General features: G+C 47.0%; 1 protein-coding gene across 1 annotated transcript in view; it reads right to left on the reverse strand.

Moving 5' to 3' along the window:
• The window catches only part of LOC107118297 (perilipin-3-like), a 38,660-nt gene that overhangs the window by 6,797 nt on the left and 10,086 nt on the right, over positions 1 to 21,777 (reverse strand). The window contains exons 2-6 of the mRNA XM_015420600.1: positions 15,645 to 15,709; positions 12,070 to 12,265; positions 8,709 to 8,791; positions 4,542 to 5,583; positions 4,239 to 4,432 (exon numbers count right to left, since the gene is read on the reverse strand). Of these exons, the coding sequence (XP_015276086.1) occupies positions 4,239 to 4,432; positions 4,542 to 5,583; positions 8,709 to 8,791; positions 12,070 to 12,265; positions 15,645 to 15,709 (1,580 nt within the window). The remainder of the gene's footprint in view (positions 1 to 4,238; positions 4,433 to 4,541; positions 5,584 to 8,708; positions 8,792 to 12,069; positions 12,266 to 15,644; positions 15,710 to 21,777) is intronic.

Below are 21,777 nucleotides of genomic sequence, written 5' to 3' on the forward strand. Positions count from 1 at the left end.
TCTGCTGTAGGCCTTGGAATCATGAGCCAGCCCACTTCGTCCCATCCACACTAGCTGGCGATCGGTGCCGTCCTAAGAAGAGTTACACCCTTCTAAGCCCCACTGACTCCAATGGACTGAGAAGGATGCAATTCTGTTTAGGACGGCATGCAAAGGTTCGGTTCGGAGCAGGCGGCTTCATCATCTGTGTACATCCTGGAGTGTATTCCCAAACTGCCTTTCTGCAGAAATGTCCAAGGTAACATGCAGGAGGAAAAAAGCAAACCACAAGAAATAACAAGGTTGTTAGATCAAAATGGGTAGCTGTGTTAGTCTGTCTGTAGCAGTAGAAAAGAGCAAGAGTCCAGGGGCACCTTAAAGACTAAGAACATTTGTGGCAGGGGAGGAGCTCTCGTAGTGAGTCACTGCTCACTTCTTCAGATAGATCAAGATGGGGGGCCATATTAGTCTGTCTGTAACAGGGGTCATTTCCTGCAGGAGCGCACAGGAGCGGAGCTCCGGCAGTAAGGAGCTCAGGGGTTGGGCACATGCAACAAGCCCCACCCCCTGCTCCCAGCAATCAGTCGGGCCACGATGAGCAAGAAGCAGCCAGGTACGTTGCAGAGGCCCCCTCCCACCTTCAGGTACAAGCTCTCCCTCCTCTGTGAGGACAGATCTGCGCGTCCCTCCCCCCCATAGCTAGCAATCTAAAACAGTCCAGTGGAGCCTGAGCGGTGGGTGTTGCCTTCTGACACACTTCCGGTGATGTCAGGGGGTGTGGCATATGCAAATAAGTTATGCTAATGAGCTCCTGCACCTCTTTTTCTACGAAATGACCCCTGGTAACAGTAGAAAAGACCAAGAGTCCATTACCACCTTAAAGACTAACAAAATGTATGGTAAGGTATGAGTTTTCATGAGTCACTGCTCACTTCTTCAGATACAGTAACTGATGAAAGCTCATACCCTGCCACAAGTTTTTAGTCTTTTAGGTGCTACTGGACTCTTTATCTTTTTTATAACAAGGTTGCTGTGAGGGTAAACTTGGAGGCAGAGGGAGACCATGTATGCCATTGTGAGCTCAATGGTGGAAAGGTGGGATAAAGATTAACCTGGGCAGGCAGCAGGAAACTCGGGCAATAGATGTCATGGCTTAACTGGTCAATGAGAGAAAGTTTTATTCAAAGGGGAACCTTAAATGTTAAGAAATACATGTCTACATACTATATCTTTATTCTTTTTTTTCTTTGAACTTATACTGACACTTGCAAAATGATTGACTAAGAATATAATCTGTAGTTATAAATATTGACTATTTGTATTGTTCCAATTGATTAGTAAAAGTTATAAGTAATGGTTGGTCTCTTTGAAACAACAGGTTTGGGATATCTTTAATGATCTAACTGAAGGTTGAAGGAGGGGGGAAAACCTATAGGACAGTTTGATTTTTAGAGTGGGCTTTGCAGAGAAAAAAAAATAGTAATGGGCTGATCACCTAGAGAAGATGTAATGATTTATTGTGAGAGAAAAGATGGAGTTACATAGAGCAAGGTGAAAACATATTGGCACTGTAAAGCTAAGAAAAATATAAAATAATATGCTTAAGTTTGCAAGTATATGGGATTTTGAAAGTTAAAAAGGTGAAGGAATATATTAAAGGGACCAAACTGTTATTATACAAGAAATATGTGCCCAAATTAGAACTGTTAAACTGTTGAAACACCTGTTTCTTTCCCTTTCTATTTTTATGATTATAAAACTGATTAATAATAGGGTAGCATAGATAAAATGAAATACAGCAGATGGGATATAGAAAAATGAACTATATATTGGGAATAGAATTTTGATTAATGGTATTTGTTGTGGAATATAAAGTTAACCAAGGAGGAAAAAGGAACTATGTATATAAAGATGTTGTGAGCGAGACAATGTCTAGATATTTTAAAAATGTATTGCTCTTTTTGTTTTGTTTTCTGTAATCCTAAAAAAAAAACTTTGCCCATTTGGGCAAGTATTAAAAAGAAAACAAAAAACAGTGACGTATCAATAACTTTATATGTCTGTATTATGGATCCTTGTTACTCTTATTTTAGGTTTTCCATTACCCTGACCCTGTAGTTTTGTAGATTAGAAAAAAAAATTATAGACAAAAAAAGTCTCTATTTGCTTGCAATTTACATTCCTTGCTGTTCATATTATCAACTGTAGCACAACACCAGTTCTGTTTGTGCCAAATTCAGGTCATGGTGTGCTTTCCAAGGGCTTTTTTAAACTTCAAATAAAAACATGCTTAAAACATCAGCACTCTTGCAATATTTTGTTTGTTTAACAGTGCCTGATAATTGACACCTCTTGCTCTGAATTATTGCATCAAAATGTCTGTGCTGTTGCAATCTTGAGTATACTGTTCAGGTGTGTATCTGTAAGCTGTAAGATGCAGCAGCAGCAGAATCAGCCAGTTCCACTGCGGGCCTGATAGAAGCCCTCTGGGGGCCTCATCTGACCTCTGGGCTGCATGTTTGACACCCCTGCTCTATGCCTGTTTATTTATTTATTTATTTGATATTTATTTATATCCCGCTCTCCCCGCCAAGGCAGGCTCAAGGCGGCTTACGTAAAATTTGACAAGTAAAACAACAATTATAGCTCTGAAAACAAGACTTATAATGCTAGTGTCAGGTTATATGGCGATGGCAAGGTAGTAATTGCAGCAGACATAAAAATACAGTCAGCGGTTGTTATTGTAGTTTGGCAAAGTGCAGGCTATTTATGGTGACATTGGGCACAGGGTCTTAGTTGTTGGATGTGGCTCCTTAACTAAAGGCCTGGTGGAAGAACTCGATTTTACAGGCCCTGCGGAACTGTAAAAGGTCCCTCAGGGCCCTAGTATCTTCCGGGAGCTTGTTCCACCAGCATGGAGCCGCCACTGAAAAGGCCCTGGTCTTGGTTGTTGTTAGCCTAGCATCTTTAGGACCCGGGAGGTCCAGAGGGTTTTGAGACCCCAACCCTAGTGCTCTCTGGGGAACATGTGGGGAAAGGCGGTCCCTAAGGTAGGTAGGCCCCTGATCATAAAGGGCTTTTTAAAGCACCTTACAGCGAATCCGGTATGCTATAGGCAGCCAGTGCAATGCTTCTAGCGCAGGCTGAATGTGCTCTCGCATGGGGAGGCCCAATAGCTGCCTGGCCACTGCATTCTGCACCAGCTGAAGCTTCCGGATTTGGGACAAGGCCAGCCCCATGGTTGGTCCCTCTGTGAGACAGAATACTGGACTAGATGGACCACTGGTCTGATTGAGCTTGCCTCTTCTTATGTTCTTATGAAGGCCTCGGCCTCTATGCCCTGTTGTTGGCCCTCCAGAGGAACTGGTTGGCCACTGTGTGAGACAGGATCCTGGACCAGATGGACGGTTGGTCTGATCTAGCAGGCCTCTTCTTATGTTCTTATGAAGGCCTTGGCCTCTGTGCCCTGTTGTTAGCCGTCCAGAGGAACTGGTTGGCCACTGTATGAGACAGGATGCTGGACTAGGTGGACCACTGGTCTGATCCAGCAGGGCTCCTCTGATGTTCTTATGAAGGCCTTGGCCTCTATGCCCTATTGTTGGCCCTCCAGAGAAACTTGTTGGCCACTGTGTGAGACAGGATGCTGGACTAGATGGACTACTGGTCTGATCCAGCAGGGCTCCTCTGATGTTCTTATGAGAAGCAGAGGTGGTTTGCCATTGCCTTCCTTTGCAGTCTCCTCCTTGGTGGTCTCCAGTGTTCCCTCTAAGCTGAGTTTGTGAGCTAACTTACAGGTTTTTAGCCTCCAGCTCACACATTTTTGTCTTAGTTCAGGAAGGATGGCTCCAGAGCAGACTAATTTATGCAGCAGTCAAATTGCTCGCTCACAACTTTAATGCCAGTAGCTCACAAGACTCCACAGCTTAGAGCAGTGGTTCTCAACTTTCCTAATGCAGCGACACTTTAATACAGTTCCTCATGTTGTGGTGACCCCCAACCATAAAATTAGTTTAGTTGCTATCTAAGACCATCGAAAATTTGTGTTTTCCGATCGTCTTAGGCGACCCCTGTGAAAGGGTCGTTCGACCCCCAAAGGGGTCGCGACCCATAGGTTGAGAACCTCTGGCTTAGAGGGAGCATTGGTGGTCTCCCATCCAAGTAAGGACCCTGCTTAGCTTCCAAGATCTAATGAGATGGGGCTATACCATGCCGTCTTCTCTCCATCTACGGGGGGTGAGGATGGTTAAAATGGGACTTACCAAGTCAATGACCATCTGGAGTTGCAAAAGTATATTTTGAGTGCTTTCCTTAAGGAGTTGCAGCTTGCTGATGGAATGGATATAGGCCCGATGGCGTACTTTGGTCGAGAGGGACCCCAAGCGGATGAAATAACTTTGCTGCCCATCCTCCATGGAAGCTTTCTCTGAACCGGGTACCTCTGTGGCCAGCTTCTCTGCAAAAGAAAGACAGGACAGCCTCAGTTCTGAAGGGCAGATAGAAAGCAGCGCCCGAAAGACACTTACACGGGCATCCAGCTACAAAGCATCCAGCTCTTTTCTTACCCAGCTCCTCCTGCGTCACGGGCAGGAACTGATCCACCAGTCTCTCCGACTTCTCCAGCATAGCTTCCACTCCACTTGCTACGATCTGCTTCAGGAAGTTGGTCAGCTCAACAATTTGGTCACTGCTGTTCTCTGCAGGTTTGTATGGCCGGCCGGCCATGATATCCCTCGTTCCCTGGGCAGCTTGGAGAGCGGTGCTCACTGTGGAGGACACCATCGACTTGGCCAAGCCAACACTGTCTTGAACAGTCCCTTTGGTCAGGTTGATTATTTCGCCCACTCTGTTGGTCATGATACCTTTGGCCCCGGAGGCAGCATCCTTAGCCGTGTTCACCGTGGAATTCACCACCATCTTGGTTAAGCCGACACTGTCCTGAACAGTCCCTTTGGTCAGGTTGACGATGTCGGCCACTCTGTGGGACACGAGATCTGTTGCCCCGAATGCCGCATCTTTGGCAGTGTTGACTGTGGACGTCACCACCGACTTAGTCAAGTCGACACTGTCCTGAACAGTGCCTTTGGTCAGGTTGACGATGTCGGCTACCCTATTCGTCACGAGATCTGTGGCCCCGAACGTGGCATCCTTGGTGGTGTCAGCTGTGGAATTCATCAGCGACAGGGTCAAGTCAACGCTGTCCAGGACTGTCCCTTTGGTCAAGTTAATGATGTCGCCCATTCGATTGGCCACGAGATCTGTGGCCCTGAGTGCAGCGTCCTTAGCAGTGTTCATCGAGGAAGACACCACAGATTTGGTCAAGTCGACAGTGTCCTGGACGGTCCCTTTGGTCAAGTTGACGGCATCGACCACTCTGTTGGCCATGAGATCCGTTGCCCCGAATGCTGCCTCCCTGGCAGTGTCCAGCGTGGAAGCCACGACTGACTTGGTTAAGTCCACACTGTCATGCACGATATCCTTGGTGATGTCTGCCGCTTCTGCCACTCTTTGGGTTATGATACCTTTGGCTCCAGAAGCAGCGTCTTTGGCCGTGCTGACTGTGGAAGAAACCACTGTTTTGGTTAAGTTGCGGCCATCTTCATACAGCTAGAAGTTGTGGGAGGAAGAGAAACCACAGAACACAACTCAGGTGGAAGGAAGAAAAGGCCTTCTAGCCCAGTGTCTTGCAGGACTGTCTGCGTCCCTTTGAAAATCAGGAGACCGATGGATCGAGCACTGACCTCCCACCCACCCCCAAGGCTAATGAACTCGTGGGCACTCAATAAAATTGCTGAGCGGTCGGGTTAGAACAGATAAAAGGAAGTACTTCTTCACCCAAGGAGTGATTAACACATGGAATTCACTGCCACAGGAAGTGGTGGCAGCTACAAGCATGGACGGCTTCAAAAGGGAATTAGATAAGCATATGGAGCAGAGGTCCTTCAGTGGCTATTAGCCACAAGGTATAGATAGGGGCTCTGGGGCAAGTGATGCTCTGTCTTCTTGGTGCTTGGGGGGATCAACAGTGGGAGGGCTTCTAATGTCCTGGCCCCACTGGTGGACCTCCTGATGGCACCTGGTATTTCTGGCCACTGTGTGATACAGAGTGTTGGACTGGATGGGCCTTTGGCCTGATCCAACATTGGCTTCTCTTATGTTCTTCTGTTCTTATGATTAGAAGATGGAATTGCAGGTGATGGCCAGTTTGGCCAGGGATCCTGGAGGGTTGGGGTTTTTTGCCATCTTCTGGACATGGAGCTGAGGATTAGAGAGACTGCTGAATTGCAACTGATAATGAAGAAGCTAAAGACAATGCATCCTCTTGGACTGAATCCAGACCTAGGTTTCCTGTCTCATTACCAGTGCTGATTTCTCCATGCCCACACCCCTACATGTGTCAGTAAATGCCCTTTCACCCTCTACATTGGACCAACAGGCCAGTCCCTACAACAAAGAATAAATGGACATAAGTCTACAACAAAGAATAAATGGACAAAGAATAAATGGAATAAGACATTTATTCACTGCCACAGGAAGGGGTGCTACAAGCATGGACGGCTTCAAAAGGGAATTAGATAAGCATATGGAGCAGAGGTCCTTCAGTGGCTATTAGCCACAAGGTATAGATAGGGGCTCTGGGGCAAGTGATGCTCTGTCTTCTTGGTGCTTGGGGGGATCAACAGTGGGAGGGCTTCTAATGTCCTGGCCCCACTGGTGGACCTCCTGATGGCACCTGGTATTTCTGGCCACTGTGTGATACAGAGTGTTGGACTGGATGGGCCTTTGGCCTGATCCAACATTGGCTTCTCTTATGTTCTTCTGTTCTTATGATTAGAAGATGGAATTGCAGGTGATGGCCAGTTTGGCCAGGGATCCTGGAGGGTTGGGGTTTTTTGCCATCTTCTGGACATGGAGCTGAGGTCACTGGCAGTTTGAATTTCCTGCATTGTGGAGGGGGTTGGACTAGATGACCCTGGGGGCTCCCTTTCAGCTCTATGATTCTGTGATTCTATGACTTCACAGTGAGGTATTTGCGCGACCCAGAATCCTCTTGACCAGGGGAAACAGGAAATCCCAATGAAATGACATTCTGGGTTGCTGTTTTTATGGCCTACATTCTGCCAGTGCATTCTTTGCTAACTTCTCCTTCAAGACCCCTGCAGTGCCTTGGCTTTATTTTACGCAGTGCTTTGGCCTTTTTTTGTGTGGTGGTGTTCTTGGCGCATCTTTTAGTGCTGATTTTTTATTGTTGATGGAGTTTATGTTTTGTGTGCCCCCCCCCTCTAAACGGTTTCATTGTTGGATTGTTCTGTTCTATTAGCTGCCTTCAGCAAATCTCTAGAGAGGAGGTAGACTTTGCCAGCCTCCAGATGGGGCCTGAAGTTCTCCAGGAATTACAACTGATCTCCAGCTGACAGAGATCAGCTCCTCTAGAGAAAATGGCTGCGTTGGGGGGGGGATGCCCTGCTGAGGCCCCTCCCCAAACCCCTCCCCCCCAGTTAAAGAGCTGGACTCAGGAGACCAGACTTCAAATCAGAAGACTCTTAACATGTTCTTGGCCGGGGTGCACCAAAGAGTACACGTCGCTGAATTTCTGCCCTCTGCTATTAAAACATGGGCTGAGGTAACGTGTTGTGTATAATTTACTCTGGTAATAGGGTTGCCAAATGGACTTACCTTGCCAGCGGGGGACTTTGGGGTGGCTCCCGGAGCGCGTGCGTGCGCCGCATGCACATCACAGGAAAGTGACGTCATGACGCCGGGCACGCTGGGGGCGGGGCCACAGCCATTTGAGGGGAAAACTCTATGTTTTCCCCTCAAATGACTGTGAAAAACAAAGGGGGGGGGGGTAGAAACATGGATAATGATAGCTATTTGTCCAGTGATTTTTATTTGTTTGCTAATGATATTTATTTGCCTAAGAGAGAAAGAAAAAGAGAGAGAAGTGGAAAGAAAGAATGAAAGAGGTGGAAAGAGAGAGAGAGAGAGAGAGAGAGAGAGAGAGAAACAAAGAATGCAATAGGAGGGAGGGAGAAAAAGCAGGCCTCGCCTTCGCTTCCCCAGCTGCCCTGCCGGGAGCCACTAAAATAGCTGCATGTGGCTCCCGAGCCACAGTTTGGCCACCCCTGCTATAGGCCTTCTCATTGTCTAATGTACTAGGTTGAATGATACATGTAGAAATACCGTATTTTTTGGACCATAAGATGCACTTTTTCTTCCAAAAAAAGTGAGGGGAAAAGTGTGTGCGTCTTATGGACCGAATACTGAGCCCCAGGGTTCAGAATATTTTTTCCCCTGTTTTCCTCCTCTAAAAACTAGGTGCGTCTTATGGTTAGGTGCGTCTTATGGTCCGAAAAATACGGTAGTTTCGGTGGCAGCCATGTTGGTCTGCAGTAGAACAGGTAGCTTCAAGTCCAGGGGCAACTTAAGAGACCTACAAGAGTTTTGGGAAATGAGCTTTCAAGAGTCAGAGCTCATACCCTGAAAATTCTGTTGGTCTCTAAAGTGCTTCTGGACTCAGATCTACATATAGGCAGGCAGGGAGGGAGGAATTGTAGGTGATTAATTAAATCATGAATCATCCCTGGGAAATCTGGGAGCAGGGACTCTTTATCAGCCTAGCCTACCTTACAGGGATGTTGTGAGGACAAGATGGGGGTGGGGTTATACTGACCTGTGCTCCTCGAAGATAAAGCCAGATTTAGGTGTACAGAGGAAGAAGACACGCTTACCTGAGTGGGTTGCTGGTGAAGGCACGGTAGGGTCGCCTCTATTCTGTCCAGTCCCTGGTTCACGTAATTGTTCATTGCTGAAACTAGGCAGAAATGGACATTCACGTGTTTTAAAAACTCCCCACTTTGAGCCAGATCGAAAGTACAATGACCTCTCTCTGCTTTGGGTTTTGGTAACACCGTGTGTGTGTGTGTGTGTGTTTTACCATTTATCTAAATGCTTGAAATCCTGGGGTGCAGCACATGAGCTCTGAATGGTTCCATTGGAGAAGCCAAGTTAGATCAGCAGCTTCAGAACGAGAAGAAGGGCCTCCGGTCATTTCTGAATAGAAACCGAGACCCGTAAAGAATGAAGAGTAGTTCTGGCTTTATTGTTCTGTCTGGTTTGCAAGAAAGGCCCGGCAAGGCCGGACAGGAACTGCAGACAACTCAGGTTTAGTCAGGTTTATCACTTGCAAGTAGAGATGTGAAGGCCCAGAAAAAAAACCGGGAAAATTCGGGGGGGAAATGGGGGAATGTCTCCCCCCCGTTTTTTTCCTGAAGCTTTTTTTGTTTTTTTCTGAAAAATTGGAAAAAGAAAAGAAATTGATTATGGAACGTTTTATTTTAACATGATGAATAAAATATTTTAAGACAAGGTGTTCAAATATTTTCCAAATCATTTCTAAAAAATATGTATGGTATCAGATTGATCTAATTTCTGTGCACTGAGGACAAGCAAGTCCTAGGTTACAAACTGAACTCTCCAATGCAAGAACAAGATGCATTTCTTCCTTTAGGAGGTGCTATCGTCACAAGAAAAGAAAAGGTTTCAGTTTTGTTTTTGCATGTGGGTGGGTATTCTGTTTGTAATAATTCTTTGGATACACTATATTTTTAATAGGCTAGTTGTGATAATTTCATGCATAATAAAAATGTCCATAGTCATATTTTATGTTCCTAAAGTAACAGAATGACTTTCAATCTGGAAAAGAAGAAAAGAAGTGCTAAGGTAGCATTTTTTTCAATTTTTCCGAAAATTTCCTTTTTTCCCACCGAGGTTCAAAATTTCCGAAAATTTTACATCTCTACTTGCAAGGCAACTGAGGCTGTACAACTCAGGTTCTGCCAGGTATGTTTTTCAAGAGCTTAGAGGAGTTGACCAACCTAAGAGGACTTTAACAAAAAAGGACCATGGGGTTTTCAAGGCAAGAGAAGAGCAGAGGTAGTTTGCCATTGCCTTCCTCTGCACAGCAAGCTCCATCTTCCTTGGCAGTCTCCCATCCAAGTACTGGGCTATCAGGCTACTGGTAAGAAGGAAAGGGCCTTAAAATTGGGCCACGGTAGTTCAAAGACATGGCAAAGCTTAGACCCCAAGTGTGGCACGTGTGTTTGCAAACATCTTGGACCTAGCTACGAGGACTATAAAAATTATGTAGTCCTTATTTATTACATTCAATTTTCATACCACCCATTCCCTGTAACAGGGCTCAGGGCGGTGTACAACAGCATATTAAAACAAACGTATCCTATCAATCAAAAAAACATTAAAAATTGTTACAAAATCCAAACAACAATCCGGTTTAGACAGAGGGTGGTCAAAATTCCCAAGAGGGCTACCTTGGAAAGGGGAGGGCATGGGAGTGCCAGCCAGATGGATGCCGTCGCCAATGCCCCCTTCTAAGCTGCAGAGTCTCATGGGCAAAAATCCTACTTCGTGAGCAACCGGCATTAGAGTTGTGAGCGAGCAAGTGTGGCTACTGCATAAATGAGCTTGCCCTGGAGCCCTCCTTCCTGAGCTGAGACAAAAAATGTGTGAGCCGGAGGCTAAAAAAACCTGTGAGCCAGCTCACCCTAACTCAGCTTAAACAGTGGCCGTATCAGGGGTCATTTCCTGCGGGAGCGCACAGGACCGGAGCTCCGGCGGTAAAGAGACCAGGTGAGCTGGCTCACTGTAACTCAGCTTAGCGTGAACACTGCCGGGGACCACAAACAAGTCCTTATTAGCTGAGCATCGTGCTCTGCAGCTGAACCCTCTGCAAAACAGGTTCCCGTTGCGGCCAGGGCACTAGAAGCCCTGGCCCCGGTCGAGGACAGTCAGATATCTCTCGGGCCGGGGACCAATGTTCCCTCTAAGCTGTCTTGTGGGCAAAAATTCTACTTGGTGAGCTACCGGCATTAAAGTTGTGAGCGAGCGATTTGGCTGCTGCATAAATGAGCTTGCTCTGCAGCCACCCTTCCTGTGCTAGGACAAAAAGGTGTGAGCCGGAGGCTAAAAAACTGTGAGCTGGCTCACACTAACTCAGCTTAGCGTGAAGACTGCCGGGGACCACAAACAAGTCCTTGTTAGCTGAGCATCGTGCTCTTCAGCTGAACCCTCTGCAAAACAGGTTCACTCTGAAAAAACTGGATAAAATTGTAATAAACTCTTCCCACGTCCCGAGATTTAACTTCGGGTGACCGAAAGTGGAGAGAATGGAAGCATTAAATATAATTTCGTTTCGGCGGGCAGCCATGCTGGTCTGCAGGAGAAGAGCCGGGTTCAAGTCCAGCAGCACCCTCGAGACCACCAGGATTTGCAGGATATGAGCTTTTGGGAGTCAGAGCTCCCCTCTCCACACTCCGCGTGGCTGAAAGCGGTGCCTTCCGTGGAGGTGGTTTCTGAGGGCGGCCATGTTGGTCTTCAGTGGAAGAGCTGGATTTGAGTCCGGCAGGGCCTTAGAGACCCAATGAGATTTTCAGAGTATCAAGCTCCCAAGAGTCAAAGCTCCCTTCCAACCAGGGCTCTTTTTGTAGAAAAAGCCCAGCAGGAACTCATTAGCATAATAGGCCACACCCAACAGCAGGAACTCATTAGCATATTGGGCCACACCCCAGACAGCACAGCTCATTGGCACATTAGGCTGCACCCCCATGTTACCAGAAGTGTGTTCAGCCACACCCACCTTTCCCTTCTTATTCTGTTTACCTTGTTTGTTGTCAAAACGGTTTCCAGGGCTTTTTTTGTAGCAGGAACTCCTTTGCATGTTAGGCCACACACCCCTAATGTAGCCAATCCTCATGAGTTCCTGCTGTTGGGTGTGGCCTATTATGCTAATGAGTTCCTGCTGGGCGTGGCCAACTCGGGAGCCAGCCGGAACTCCGTTCCTGTGCGTTCCTGCCCAAAAATAGCCCTGCTTCCAACTCATATCTGACAAAGCTTTGACTCTACCCAAAAGGCCCCCCCCCCCCCCCCCCAATCTGGTCAGTCTTTCAGGTTCTGCTGAACTCGAGTTAAGTCATTTAGGACACGTCTGTGCAGTGTGTGAAGCTGCCCCTGCCCTTGGGCGTTCCATGCAAGGAATCCTCCCCCCTTCACCCAGTGGGCGACCTTAATACTCACTGCGGGGCACGATGCGGTTGAGGACTGGCTTGGTGCCCCCTACTACGATCCCTACTGCCACCGCGGTCACCGTCTCCAGCACGTGGGCAGCCTTGTTGAAATACGGGTGCCTTTCTTTGGTACGGTTGTACAAGGAGGCGCAAAGGCTGTACAGGGCACTGATCAAAGGGAAACCGGCCACTCTGCTCACGGCGCTCTGGAGGAGGGAAATGGCGAGAGCCTTAAGACTCGAACCCGAAGCTCCCTGCTTTTGTGCCCACCCAGTGCAGCATTTCGGCGTGATCCCTAGTGCTGATCTTGGGGGCATTTGCCCCTCCCTCTTCTTCTCTGTTTGTTTGCTGAAGGCCAAGGGTGCTGTGGAATTTTGTACAGCAATTAGCATCCAGCAGGTGCTTTATTGTTTGAGTAAAATAACAACTGGACTACTGCAATGTATCTATCATAAGGCAGCCCATCAGGACAACATAGAGACTTCCGCTGGTTCAAAATGTGCCTGTCCAGCTGCTAGCAGGTGTGACTTTGAGAGAGTACACCTTATCAGATGTTATCATGTTAACAGGGTTATCAGATGTCCTGGGTTGGGGTTGGGTTTTTTTGGTGTCTTTCCTCTTTGGGGCTTTAAAAAAAAAAAAACTGATGAAAATGTCCTCTTTTTGGGTTGGAAGCTTAGGAATATTCCTTGTTAGTAGCAATGATCACAGCTTAAATAGTAGGAGTATTTAAAATGAAATTGGTCACAGTGATCACTTGTTTCAAGTAGTAGTTGGGAAATATGTCCTCTTTTTGGCTTTTCGAAATATGGTGGCCCTGTAAGAACATAAGAAGAGCCCTGCTGGATCAGACCAGTGGTCCATGTAGTCCACCATCCTGTCTCACACAGGGACCAACCAGTTCCTCTGGATGGCCAACAACGGCAGAGAGACCAAGGCCTTCATAAGAACATCAGAAGAGCCCTGCTGGATCAGACCAGGGGTCCATCTAGTCCAGCATCCTGCCTCACACAGTGGCCAACCAGTTCCACTGGAGAGCCAACAACAGGGCAGAGAGGCCAAGGCCTTCCCCTGAGGTTGCCTCCTGGCTCTGAGCCAGTCTGAGCCAGTTTGGTGTAGTGGTTAAGTGGGAGAACCAGGTTTGATTCCCCCCACTTCTCCACTTGCACCTGGCTAGATGACCTTGGGCAAGCCATAATTCTGGCACAGCTGTCCTTGAAAAAGAGCAGTTACTGTCGGAGCTCTCTCAGCCCCACCTACCTCACAGGGTGTCTGTTGTGAGGAGGGGAAGGGAAAGGAGTTTGTAAGCCACTCTGAGACTCCTATGGGTAGTGAAGGGCGGGGTATAAATCCAATCTCCTCCTCCTCCTCCTCCTCCTCCACGGTCTCCTCCTCCTCTTCTTCTCTGCATTCACGGGTTCAGTGCCTCTGAATGTGGAGGCTCCCCTCAGTCACCATGGCTAGTAGCCATTGATAGACTTGTTCTGCATGAATCTAATCCCCTTTTAAAGCTGTTTATTCCTGTGGCTAGCACTACATCCTCTGGCAGCCAGTTCCACATTTTAATCACTTTGTGTAAAGTAGTATTTCCTTTTTTTTGTCCGTCCTGAACCTACTGCCCATCAGCTCTACTGGATGCCCTCAAATCCTAGTATTTTGGGAGAGGGGGAAAAGTTTTCTTTGTCAACTCTCTCCACCCCATGCATAATTTTACAAACCTCTGTCATGTCCCCCCCTTAGTCAACTCTTTTCTGAACCGAAAAGTCCCACCCTTTCCTCATAGGGAAGGTGCTCCTCATCATCTTGGTTGCCCTCCTCTGTGTTTTTCTCAGCTCTGCAAAGATCAGGGAACCAATTGTTCCTTTATAATTCATACAGCAAGCTGCTCAGACCAGGGGCAGTCTTAGCCAGTCTCCCAGGCGCAGCACAAGGCAGCCCCCAATCGCCCACAGTCCTGGGTCTGGCCACAGGACGTTTGATGTGTATCTTTTATTATCTTGCAAAAAGGTGTAAAAAGTGTCAGTATTCCGTTGTAAGGTAAAGGTAAAGGTTCCCTTGCTCGAAAGCCAGTCGAGTCTGACTCTAGGGTTGCGGTGCTCATCTCCGTTTCAAAGCCAAAGAGCCAGCGCTGTCCAAAGACGTTTCCGTGGTCATGTGGCTGGCATGACTAAACACCAAGGAGCACGGAACGCTGTTACATTCCCACCGAAGTGGTACCTATTTATCTACTTGCAATTTCTTGCTTTCGAACTGCTAGGTTGGCAAGAGCTGGAACTAGAGACGGGAGCTCTCTCCGTCATGCAGCACACTCGGGTCTTGAACTGCTGAACTACTGACCTTCCACAGCCTGCAGTTCAGCATCTTAACCACTTGAGCCACCGCAACTCTACTGTAAATCAGACTGGCAGGTTTAAGGCCCTCTGCATGACAGTCTTTCTTAGCTTTAGGGTATCCGGTATACATTGTGTTTAAGTTCTGTTCTCTAAGCTTTTCTGTTATTTTGCTTAAGATTGTAGGACAAAGAATGTGATTTCTGAATGTGATTTCTGACACTCTCTCCTTGATGTGTATTGACGGCTGTCACTGTGCCTTCAAAAGTTTAATCAAAATAGATCCAGATTTTGGCATGTAACCTAGAATCATTTGATTAGAGAAACTTATAGCAGAACATATATTTTATAACTGCATTTTTGTGTATAAGAAACCTCTGTAGAAGGAATTAGAATGCAATAAGAATGGAATGCTATTTAGAAGTTGCAAGGCCACTGAGAGTGAAGTTTAATGAGACTCACAGCCCTTATCAGCTAGCTCTCCACATGCGAGCCCAGGAAGAGACCCAATGTTTCTAAGGTTCCCAGTGTTCTGAAGACAAGATAAACAAGCGTAATTACTGACACTACTGAGAGTGTCACTGAGTCAAATGATGCTTTGTACCAATTAGAGACTCTTTAATGTTGTGTAAACTATATGTGATGTCATTTGGGGTATAAGACCTTCTGCCCTTCCTGGTTATGGCAGAATACAGCTTTGGAATTGCTGAAGTGCTAAGGTGCTCAGCCCTGTATTCCCGGTTTTAAATCCATTAAACAGATATTCATCTAACTCGTTGGACTCGGACTGTGTGTTTCCAATTTGGCAATGGGAACACGTGGGCACCGATTTGTGCACCAAGGTTCAGTAAAATAGATTGTACTGCAGGGTTGTGTCCTTTTCTCATCCTACCAAGACTTGGTGTCCTGCCAGATCCCATCCAGCCCAGTGAACCTAAGTGAGGCTGGTACCTCAGCTGAAAGCCTGGAGCTATGGCCTTGTACCCCACTGAAGTCCCTGTCCTCCCCAGACTCCATCCACAAATCTCCGGGAGTTTCCCAGCCTGGATCTTGCAACCCGACCACCCCATCCTCCCCTCAGTGGACAGGTGGGAGCTGACAACCCTCTTCCCAGGGGGTGGATCCCCTTAACTCCCACTCAGCATCTTTTACTTAATCCCGAAATCTGGACCTTTCCAGATAAGCAGTATTTCCTGAGTTTGTGGGGCATATTGTTTTCTTCCGTGGCACGATTGCAGTGTATAGGTTTACCTACCTCATTCATTAGAGCTTCAAGACTATCTCCTTTGACATCCGTGGCCGTCTCACTGGTGGACGTGTCTGTAATGGGAGAGAGAGGGGAAAGCAAGAATACAGGATGCTGGTCAGTAGCTATTCATTTAGAGAGGCTGTTTTGTGGTGCTGGCCCTTTGGCCTTTCCGTAATTATGGTCCGCTCAGGATACCCAAGCAAAGGGCTCTTTAACCCTTTCTTCCCCAGTACAATCAGCAGTGGAGGTTTAGAGAGAGCCAGTTTGGTGTAGTGGTGAAGTGCGCGGATTCTAATCTGGGAGAACCGAGTTTGATTCCCCACTCCTCCACTTGCACCTGGCTGGATGACCTTGGGCAAGCCACAGTTCTGATAAGGGCTGTTCTTTAAAAAGAGCAGTTTCTGTTAAGAGCTCTCTCAGCCCCACCTACCTCAGGAAGGGAAAGGAGTTTGTAAGCTGCTCTGAGACTCCTATGGGTAGTGAAGGGTGGGGTATAAATCCAATCTCCTCCTCCTCCTGTTCCTCCTCCTGTTCCTCCTCCTGTTCCTCCTCCTGTTCCTCCTCCTCCTCCTCCTCCTCCCTTCTCCTTCTCCTTCTCCTTCTTCTTCTTCTTCTTCTTCTTGTGTATAACATTTCTGTGGCTCCTTTCTGGTACAGGCCAGTGAGTAGCTAATGTGTATAAACTGAAATCTCAAAGCCTCTTTTGCTGATGTCTGTGAGAAGAAGCTCTTTGCCCCTGTTGCTTCTCATCTGCATGGGAGAAAAGGGCTGAGTTTCTTAATAAAGATGTGAGGGGTACGTGGTTCTTTGCAACCCTTATAAGAACATAGGAAGAGCCCTGCTGGATCAGACCAGTGGTCCATCTTGTCCAGCCTCCTGCCTCACACAGTGGCCAACCAGGTCCTCTGGACGGCCAACAGCAGGGCATAGAGACCGAGGCCTTCCCCTGATGTCTCCTCCTAGCACTGGTATTCAGAGGTTTACCGCCTCTGAATGTGGAGGTTCACCTTAGCCACCATGGCTAGTAGACCGCCATGAATCCGTCTGATCCCCTTTTAAAACATCCATGAATCTGTGTAGTCCCCTTTTAAAGCCATCTGTGGCTGTGACCATTACTGCAGCCTCTGGGAACGAATTCTGTATTTTTATAATTGGCTGTGTAAAGAAGTCTTTTCTTCTGTCCACCCTGAATCGACTACCCATCAGATTCATGGAGTTTTTGAGCTCTAGTATTTAGGGAGAGGGAGAAAAAGTTCTCTTTGTCAGCTCTCTCAATCCCCGTGCACAATTTTACAATTTTACTTCTTCTTCTTCCTAATAATCCCTAACATAGAGTTTGCCTTTTTTACCGCTGCAGCACACTGGGTTGACACTTCTGTCTACTATGACCCCAAGATCTTTTCATCTCTCAGCCTCAGCAAGTTCAGACCACATTAGTCTGTACTTGAGATTGGGATTTTTTTTGTCTGAATGTGCATCACCTTATTTTTACTAAGACTGAACTTCATTTGCCACATTGTCGCCCACTCGCCCAATTTGTTGAGCTCCTCCTGGAGCTCTACACAGTCATCCTGGGTTTTCAGCAATCTGAATAATTTTGTGTCATCTGCAGACTTGGCCACTACACTACACACCCCCAGTTCCAGATCATTTATGAACAAATTCAGGGGTCATTTCCTGCAGGAGCGCATGGGAGCGGAGCTCTGGCAGTAAAGAGCCCAGGGGGCAGGCACATGCAACAAGCCCTGCACCCTGCTCCTTCTCTCCTTCCCTCTTGCCCTCCTTCTTTCCTTCTATTTCTTTCCTTCTTTTTCTTTGTTTCTTTCTTTTCCTCCTTTTCCCCTTCTTTTCCTCCTTCTTTCCCTCTGTCTCTCCCTCTTTCTTTCCCTCCTTCTTTCCTTCTCTCTCTCTCTCTCTCTTCTGCACAGATCTGTGTGAGGGCAGATCTGTGCATCCCCCCCCCCAGCTAGCAATCCAAAACAATCCAGTGGCACCTTTAAGACCAAGTTTTATTCAGGTACAAGCTCTCCCTCCTCTGCGAGGCCAGATCTGCATGTCCATCCGTCCCCCCATAGCTAGCAATCCAAAATGGTCCAGTGGAGCCTGAGCGGTGGGTGTTGCCTTCTGACACACTTCCGGTGATGTCAGGGGTGTGTGGCATATGCAAATAAGGTATGCTAATGAGTTATGCTAATGAGCTCCTGCACCTCTTTTCCACGAAATGACCCCTGAACAAATTAAATAGTACCACCAGCCCAATACTAATCCTTGAGGGACCCTACTGCTTCCTTCCCTCCATTGCAAAAACTGTCCGTTCATTCTTACTCTTCGCTTCCTGTCATTTAACCAGTTTTTAATCCATGAGAGGACCAATCCTTTTGCCCAAAGACTGCTAAGCTTACTCAGCCAAGGATCACGTGGTGAAGCAGGGAGAAGTCTTTGTGGGGGGAAACGGACCCTTTGGGGGGCTCGCTGTTTGTTCCTGGTGTAGGCCACTTGGAAGCCAGTGAATCAGGATTTCTGAAGAGACTTTTGTACAGAAATACATTTTTTGTTTCTTTGACTCTCAGCTCTTTCACAGATGTTTCTTGTCCTTTCTGGAAGCTGCTTAAGGCTGCATCCATCTTTTCACCTGTAGACTCTGGAAAATCCCAAGGGAACAGACAAAGGCCATTGGCCGACAAAAGGTCCGCCTTCCTACACTTTGTATCTAATGAACGGATCATGGCTTGAATTGCCCACACAGGCTCTTTGGCAACCTGTTTGCGCCCCGTGCGGATCACAAGGTCTTGGTGCACCCATTTGTTTTGACATAGAGAGTGCCAAACTGGTTTTGCGCTCCACTTATTACTCCTACACACCCCAGATACCGAAATGTCTGGCAGGGCCTTTACCAGAAAAGCCAGTCCATCTCTCAGAACATCATGTAGGCCAGGGGTCCCCAACCTTTTTGAGCCTGGCTGTGGCCACCTTTGGAATCCTCTTACTTCAAACTACAGGCTCATGGACGGTTAAACCCAATACAAACACAATATATACCATGAGATGGCAACTAATATAAACAGACTCTTCATTAAAGTTACTAATAAATAATACACTGGTGCTCAGTGTAACTTATATGATCCTTGTCGTTTGTATCAATACAACAAATTACAACATATATGTTGTCAGCTTTCACGGCTGGAGTTCATTAGCGGTTATAGATTTTCCAGGTTATATGGCCGTGGTCTTGGCATTGTAGGACCTGACGTTTTGCTAGTAGCTGTGACTGGCATCCTCAGAGGTATAACACAGAAAAGATGTGACAAGAGAGTACTCCATCTCTCTGTGTTATACCTCTGAGGATGCCAGTCGCAGCTACTGGCGAAACGTCAGGTCCTACAACAAACCTGTATAAGGGCCAAGAAGCGACAGTTAGAACCGGATATGGAACAACTGATTGGTTCAGCATAGGAAAAGGAGTACGACAAGGATGTATATTGTCGCCTTGCTTATTTAATATATATGCAGAGTACATCATGCGAAATGCTGGCCTGGATGAATCACAAGCGGGAATTAAGATTGCTGGGGAAAAGATCAACAACCTCAGATATGCAGACGATACCACTCTGATGGCAGAAAGTGAAGAGGACCTCAAGAGCCTCTTGCTCAGGGTAAAAGAGGAGAGCGCAAAAGTGGGCTTGAAGCTCAACATCAAAAAAACTAAGATCATGGCATCCGGCCCCATCACTCCTTGGCAAATAGAAGGGGAAGTCGTGGAAGTAGTGACAGACTTCACGTTCCTGGGATCCCAGATCACTGGAGACTGTGACAGCAGCCATGAAATTAAAAGACGCCTGCTCCTTGGGAGGAAAGCGATGGCGAACCTAAACAGCATGATAAAAAGTAGAGACATCACCCTGCCAACAAAAGTCCGCATGGTCAAAGCAATGGTATTCCCAGTAGTCATGTATGGCCGCGAGAGTTGGACTATAAGGAAGGCCGAGCGCCGAAGAATAGATTCTTTTGAATTATGGTGCTGGAGAAGACTCTTGAGAGTCCCTTGGACTGCAAGGAGATCAAATCAGTCAATCCTAAAAGAAATCAACCCTGACTGTTCCCTGGAAGGCCAGATACTGAAACTGAAGCTCAGATACTTTGGCCACCAAATGAGAAGGGAGCACTCCCTGGAGAAGACCCTGATGCTGGGAAAGATTGAAGGTCAAAGAAGACGGGGACGGCAAAGGATGAGATGGTTAGACAGTGTCATCGATGCAACGGACATGAAATTGAGCCAACTTCAGAGGACGGCGGAAGACAGGAGGGCCTGCCATGATCTGGTCCATGGGGTCGCGAAGAGTCGGACTTGACCATTCATGGCCTGTGGCAACCCATTTACTACCGGGTTTTCCCCGGTGTCTTTTAACTCTGCTTCTGTGGCGGGGCAGAACGGGTTGCCAACGGCTGCGGGGCGCTTCCCAGATGTTGTTGTCTGATTGCACCCTTTAAATCTGCCCGGAATTTGCACTTATGTCGGGTCTAATTGTGCGTATGATCGCAGCCCAACATTCTTAAAAATCTGCACCACAAATCCAATGGCCAGTCAGAAGCTTTGCTGGGCAAAAGCCCCACCTGGCACTTCCCACTTCCTAAAGATATTTGGTGTGTGCCAGGAAAGGCATTGGCAGGTGCCATGGCACCCCCGGGCACCACATCCCCCCAAAAAATTTTTGGGTAGCAGGCCCAGAATGATGGACATCCTCACGGAAAAGGGAGCCCCGAGGCATCTCCTTTCACATCCAGACAATGTGCAATGCCACTAGGATTCAGAGGAGGGTGTAGAAACCCCCTTACCGGCCTAAACCCGTGGCCTAGTGGTAGAGCTCCAAAACTCCATAAAGCTAATTCCAGTTGCGATGGCTGCCGTCTCTTCTTAATGAAGAGGAGCCTTTTAGCGCCACAGAGGCTAATAAGATTTTATTCAAGCCAAAGGTTTTCGTAGACTAGAGCCCTACGGAATAAAATCTTGTTGGTATTCAGAGTCAAATACCTTTAATGGCATATGTGTTGGAAATGTATGTGTTTACAAGGTCTGAGAATTCAGTCATTATAGGGTTAACTTGTTTGCCTAGTATTGTTATTGTTTAGACCGACCTGGAAGGGATACCTGGCACTGAGCCAATGGGGAATTAGCCCGGGAAAAGTAGCTTTCTACTGTGATACAGATTGGTCATTTGTTTCAGGTGACTTCCTTTCTAGGGGTCAAGAAGAAGGAGAGATTCTCCATTATCTGTGTGCTAGGTTTGACTATAGGCAGCTTAGAAAATGTAGCTGTTAGTGTTATGTTTATTTGTAGTAATCCCGTATACCTTTTACCCTTAGAAATAACGGTTTTTAAAAGCAAAGAAATCTCTTCTTTCCAATAGAGCAAGATCCATTGATTAAGTATTAAGCACTTTTTGACTTTTTTATAACAATATGCATGATGTGATAAAATACAAGCAAGAAAGCATTACAGAGACGACAAAATAAGGCTGATCATGCAAAAAGCTTGTTTCTGTCTTTGAGCCCTTCAGCCAAGAATTTAGCAACCAGAGCTGCGATATCCGGGTTTGTGTCGTTTAACAGATATTGTCTTATTCTGTCGTCGTTAATACAATGATTAGGGTATAATGGAGAGGAAAGGAGTTCCTTTTGTGGGCCTGCGTGCAATTGTTGGTCTTCAAGGTGCCCCAAGATTCCCATGTGGGCTTTATTGCTACTCCTGTGGAATTATCATTCTTAGCGTATCTGTTGTTCAGCAGCAGCTAAAGTGTTCTAGAACCGACAGTGCGGTGAACTTTTTCTTGCCTGTCTTATAAAACTAATGCCAGCCCTCATAGACAGGGGGTTTGGATCCAGCAATCTGGGAGCAGAAAGGAAAATGTGCTAGGCACGGTTCAGTTTGTGCACGTGGTAGTGCGCGGGGTGCGGCAACACAATGTTTTTTTAATGAAATAACTGTGCGCCCCTGGAGCAACAACAGATGGCCCCACAGAAGGTACGCATGATTTCATATAATTTGGTTTTGAAATTGTGTCCGAAGGAATATCTTATGCTATCTCTTGCACCCACGGAAAGAATAGGGGGATACAGTCACTTTCACTTAGCGACAGCAGGA

Source organism: Gekko japonicus, unplaced genomic scaffold (genome assembly GCF_001447785.1).
Source record: "Gekko japonicus isolate JY-2015 unplaced genomic scaffold, Gekko_japonicus_V1.1 scaffold884, whole genome shotgun sequence".
NCBI lineage: Eukaryota > Metazoa > Chordata > Lepidosauria > Squamata > Gekkonidae > Gekko > Gekko japonicus.